Source organism: Camelina sativa, chromosome 12, assembly GCF_000633955.1.
Source record: "Camelina sativa cultivar DH55 chromosome 12, Cs, whole genome shotgun sequence".
NCBI lineage: Eukaryota > Viridiplantae > Streptophyta > Magnoliopsida > Brassicales > Brassicaceae > Camelina > Camelina sativa.
The window spans coordinates 27,025,838-27,031,584 of NC_025696.1; the positions used below are offsets into that span (position 1 = coordinate 27,025,838).

The 5,747-nt window shown below is 46.3% G+C and overlaps 2 protein-coding genes across 2 annotated transcripts; one reads left to right on the top strand and one right to left on the bottom strand.

Annotated features, from left to right (window-relative positions):
- LOC104732683 lies at positions 580-2,227 on the bottom strand. Its single transcript, XM_010452256.2, has 2 exons — positions 2,143-2,227; positions 580-2,049 (listed from the first exon to the last, which is right to left on the bottom strand). Exon 2 carries the CDS (start codon positions 2,039-2,041, stop codon positions 602-604), a length of 1,440 nt encoding a protein of 479 aa, XP_010450558.2. The 5' UTR covers positions 2,042-2,049; positions 2,143-2,227; the 3' UTR covers positions 580-601.
- LOC109128005 (GLABROUS1 enhancer-binding protein-like) lies at positions 4,217-4,792 on the top strand. The gene is made up of 2 exons (XM_019233661.1): positions 4,217-4,369; positions 4,463-4,792. The coding sequence occupies exons 1-2, from the start codon at positions 4,217-4,219 to the stop codon at positions 4,790-4,792; spliced, it is 483 nt and encodes a 160-aa protein (XP_019089206.1).

The following is a 5,747-nucleotide window of genomic DNA, read 5'->3' on the forward strand; positions in this document are numbered from 1 at the left end:
ACCAACCGATCCCATCGCCACTTTGGGAAGAAGAGCCCTTCGTCGATCAGCGGTTCAAGACATTCCACAACCCCGTCAATACGACAGAAGTCGTAGTAACGCTCGAACGAACGACGGGTGGCAATGATGTAAGCCCTTAGCCGTTGAATGCGAGCGTTGTAATAGGCGAGTTCCGATTGAATCACCTCGTCAGACCTAACGCCGAGCTGTTCCCGCGCCCTGCGTAACCACGCTGACCTAGTTGTCACCGGCATCAGAGCAACTTTCTTCTTCCAACAAAAAAAACAACAAGCACAACAAACTCCCCAAGACAGGAGTGAAGGAAAACACAGACTATTTATAGAACGGGGGCACAAGTCCCAACAGCCACAAGTTTCCAAACGGCAAAAGCATTTAATGAGCCCAATAAATAACGTTTCGAAGAATAAGGCATTAAATGACCCCTCATTTAATCCCCCCAAAGGTACGAATAAAGTTTTAAGGGAGCCGACCCCCATACACGGCGCATAAAGTACGAGGGAGCCGACCCCAAAACACGGCAAAAAAAAAGATAGTACGAGGGAGCCGACCCCTCAACACGGCAAGTACGAACATGGCGCACTTATGACGCCGGATCAGCAGTCGGAGACTCGCAACCAGGAGTCAAAGGACGGGGGAGCTCTTCCGTAGGACGATCGACGGTCTGCTCTTCGATCCCACCCGCAGGACGATCGTCACCCTTTGCCTGTTCGCCTACGTTCCCTTCAGGACCCCCGCTGCCAAACTCGCCTTCTTCCCTAACGTCGTCACCGCCTTCAGCATCGCCGCTAAGGGGGGAAGCGATCCACTCTGGAACCGGAGGAAGTGGCTCAGAATAGATCCTGGACACGTCAAAGTCAGCCTCGGTGATATCCGGGAGATCGAGATCATCAACTTCACCCTTCAGTTGAGTCATCACGGCGACGACTTTGTCCTTCAACCCCTCCTCAAGCACAGCGATTTGACCCTCGTCGACGAGCGTTTCGAGCATTTGGACATTCCCGACGGCTTGGTTGTACTCGAGAAATTTCTCCATCGACGCTTTGAATGCCTCGGCGTACCTCTTATGTTTGGCCAGCAATTTCTGAACGCGCACGGCCATTTCGTTAAAGGCTTTAATTCTCTCGTGGTAGCCGAAATCCTCCCGCCGATCTCTGAGCCTCTTTGTCTCCGAGTTGAGAGTAAGGTGCATCCTGTTGTAGGCCGCATCCGACGCCTCAAGCTTTGCCTTCAGGTCGTCCCGCTCCGAGATCCACTTGCGCCGTTGACTCTCAAACTTTGACGCTTCGTCACTAAGCCTTTGGTTGGACCGAACAGCCTCCCCTAGTTGGGCCTCGAGGCGTTCAATCTTCTCTGCGTAGGACGACGCTCCTGACCGGTCGTCCTCCTGATCGCGAACGCGGCGTTCGTAGCGCGAGGTTAAGCGATTGATTCGGGCAACAAGCTGAGAAGGAAAAAAGGATAAGAACAGATGAAAAGACAAAAACAGGTTCAAAAAACGAGTCGACGAACAGAACAAACAAAAACACACCTCGAAGGAGGCTTGCGCCACATCAGCAACTGCATGCGCTTCCTTCTTCTGATCAACCGAAGGCAAACGACCAGGCCCAAAATGGATCCTCCGGAAAAGTTCAGAGCAAGCTGAAGAGTCGTTCGGGAAAGGACGAGCTTCGGACGTGTGCGAGAAATCCCAGCCAAAATCCAACGTCCTTTGCTTTTTTGACGGGTCAGGTCGTTCCAGGCTAGCGTCGTCTTTTCTTTTCGGAGGACCCTTTACACCCTCCGTATCACGACCAGACCCCTCCGAGCGACGAACTAAAGGAAGGGACTGGGATTGATGTCTCGGAGGTGCGTCAGACGACTGACGTGATCGAGAGGAGACCTTCCCGGCCGAACCAGCACCGGAGGACGAGTGATCACGTCGACCATCCAACTGGGAAGTTGGACGGGGAACGGAAGACGAGTCCGACGCTCGGCGATAACGAGCAGACGCGTTGGGAACACTCATATTCATTTTACCCATCGTCTCGGCTAAAAAAAAAAAAAAGAGAAACTAATCAAAACAACAGGATTAATCTACAATTCGAAGAAAAATAAGAGTTGGATCGGTCACATAAGGATTACCTGTTCTTCTTCGAAGACCCGGTGGTTTCCTTGGACGATCTTTTTCGGTACCCGGCCACACGTAAGGGCAATGGAGCTTAATTGCGTCTATCTCGGCTTGCAAAGAAGAAGGGTACGGAAGCAGACACCTCGGAATAGCAACTACAAAAAAAAAAAGGGGGGGTTAAGTAAAGCCAAAAGATACAAGTGAAGATAACTAAGCAAGAAGGATCGGCTACCGGGTGAAGGGTTCCACCCAGAAAACCAAGGGATCGACGGATCCTCCAAAACCCCCGCAGTAACTTCCAAAAAGAAGTACGAGCCTTTCCAGTTATACGTTTTGCCCTTGGCACCCTCGACGAGCGATGTCTTCTTTGCCGAAGCTACGTAATAAAGACCGGGCGTCTTCTCCCGACTCGACGGATTCAGACATGTCAGCTCTTCAAAGTGATCACAAGTAAGCGTGACCCTTGCAGCCTCGGCCATGATCGAAAGACCGACAGCATTTCGAAAAGTTGACGGGGCAAATTGGGAAATAGCCGCCTTTCGACGAGCGAAATACGTCATCAAAAAGGATGGGAGAGGGAAGGTGAGCCCGCACTCGGTGAAATATTTCTCCGAGAGACAAATAAAACCGGGAGGTGCATCCCAGTGACGTTGAAAAGATCCCGGAATCAAAATCTTTGGCCTAGTGCTTAGTATCTGGGCACTAACCGCGTCAGTCGTCACGTCAATTTTTAACTTCCCGATGCGAACTGCATCAATCGCCGCGTCAATTTTTATCGATGACGGCGGCATGTGGTTGAAACGACTGACGGTCGGCAAAGGAACGTCGTCCATATTAAGAGACGATGGGTCGTCGTTTAGGGGCTCGTCTATCAGGGACGGAACCCTACAAGGGAGCCCCGACGAGCTTGGAGCCGCCGACCCAGGAATAAGACGACGCTTCAGCTCCTCGAATTGAGCCGCGTCTGAATCCGTTGAAGACGAGTCAGAAGAAATTGGAGAACGAGTACGACGACGGACAGATCTCGCGGAGTCGCCGGATTCAGAAGTTGTAGCTCGTCGAAGGTGACTCGCGGCGGAAGAGTTAGACGACGAGGATCGAGGAGAATCCATAACGAAAGCGCGACACTAAAAGCAAAATAACGACGAGATAGGAAGAAGGGAGAATACCTGGACGATGACAGCACCAAAGCGCGAGAAGAAGATAATGAGGCAAGGGGAGAAGTGATATTTATAGGGGAAGAAGGAAGGATCTGGAAGCGTCATCATTGCCACACGCGCTCGGTGACGATACGACTTCCGGATTTCACGCGCGTCAAGCACCGCACACAACGATTCGACCCTGGGCATCGGAAACCGTTTTCTCACGCGCGACTCTTCGTTTGTCCAATCAGAAAAGCGTCCTTTCATCTTTTCACAATTATTCTTCGCCTAAAGACTACGAACTAAAGGTGGAGGGGGGGGACTACTGTTGAGGGTGGATCCACACCTCAAACAAGAGGCCTGGCCCAGGAAAAAGCCCATGATAAATCTCCAAAGGAAGGGAGGGTATTATGGTCTTTTATATGGACGAACCGACACGATTCCCTATAAATACAGGCGTACGGCCCGCATTTCAAGGGATCGTGAAAAAGGCAGCAGAATTCGTACAGTAAAAACCAGAGCTCAGCTCGTTCAAGAAGAAGTCAACGTTTTCAAGCCTATAGCTCGGAGAGTTGACGAGCTATCAGCCCGTCGATTACTTTGTTTGTAACTCGTTTACATTGTGTTGTAGCCCGTCCTTTAGTGCCTCGGCACCGATATAATAAAGAGAACTTCGACCCTCCCTTGACCGAACTAAACATTCTAATTGTGAGCAAAAGGGACATCAACATGGACTAAAAAAAGCCGAGATCTCTATTCTCTCGGTTTGTAATTAACATCTCTGTTTACTATCTTTTTTCCTTATATTCTTGTTTAATTCCTCTTTATATAAAGTGTTTACCTTTTTTTTTTTTGTGTGGAAAAGGGGATTTTGGAGCTTCAGAAAGAAACAGAATCGAGCTACCATCAGAACTGGGATGATTTTTACGGTTATATGAGCGTAACCATGGGAGATTTCTCTAAGCAACAGCTAATAGATAAGGTTAACAAGTTGAAGAAGAGGTTTAGAGATAGTCAGGCGAGAGATACCGATGATGAAGAATTGTTCAGATTGTCAAAGGCCATATGGGTTTATGAGGAGAACAAGGACCAGACAAAGGTGAGTGTGTTTTTTCTTCATAATCATACCAATCTCATCTCTTAACATTATGTGAAGTTTATGATAATTACTTATATGTAATGATCATCGTAGTGTATTGTGCTGAAGGAGGATGTGCCTTGTGCTGAGCACGAACGGGTGGTGAGAAATGCGAATACTGAGGTTAACAATGGTGAGGAAGAAGATGGTGTGGGTGATTTGTGTGTTATAAAGCACGCGCTTGAGGCGGCGGCATCATATCAGAGTTTAAGTGAAGATCTAAGGAAGTTTCTGCTTGGAAACTTGAAAAATGTTGGAGCTAATCAAAGAAAAGAGTTGACTGATGGATGGACAGCATTGCTTGCCAAGGACACGGAATTGGATATCAAGAAACGAACCTTCTTTGCAAAGCTTGTAAACATGGGATTTGTTTCTGCGCCTTAATTAGTTTCAAGAAGTGAAAAAAGTTGTGCTTTTGTAATGTTTTAGATGTTTTCGGTTGTTCCTATCAATGGTTTTTGTCGTGTTTAAGCCATCTTTTGAACGGTTGTTGTTGTGTTTAAGCCATCTTTTGAAAATTTATTATAACGGCTTCTCTTTTCTGTTAAATGTAATGGTTTTTTTTGTTGTTGGCTTGTGCACTCTATGATATTTTAAAGGTTCATAAACTTGTAAAACTTCTCTGCTTCATTTATTAATTATAAGTAGAAGTTCAACGATCTTGGTTTGTAAAGAATTGTTTTAGCTATGGCTATTGCAGTGGAGGTGATCTATGGTTCCTGAACAAGGAAGACACTGAGAGACTCCAGCGTGAGGACATCATCTAAATTTAGAGAAAAAATCATTACTTTTAGCCTTGTTGGAGAAGATGATGCCTGTGAAGTAAGCAAGAATCTCTTCTGTTCTTTTTCATATATATGGATGTGTTCTTTAAACTCTTTTTGTTTCAGCAATGGAATTGGAATGATTTGCTGATGGTCTTTGATTACAATGATCAGTGCATTCTCAAAACTAGCTTTATAACGTGAAATCTCTTCTCCGGTGGTACCTGCATATATTCATAAAACTCTTTTTGTTATTATATATCGGATTTCGAATAACTCATTTTCTACAATTGGAATGATTCTCAGATGGTATTGGTTTCAATTTGAAACCAATACCATCTAAGATTTAGGGTTTGTATCTTCCCGGATCTGTTTTGTGTTTATGGTTTGATTAGAAACGAATAGCTATATAACGAAGTTTTGAGTCTCAGTTTGTGTTATTTTGGATATTCACAAGGGTTCATATGTTATTGCAGGCTGTGGTTTAGATTTAGGTTTCTTAAGTGAAATATGTTCGACTTTTTTCTAATTCATGTTGTGCTATGTTGTTTTCTGCAGAAGAAGAGAAGTGTGTG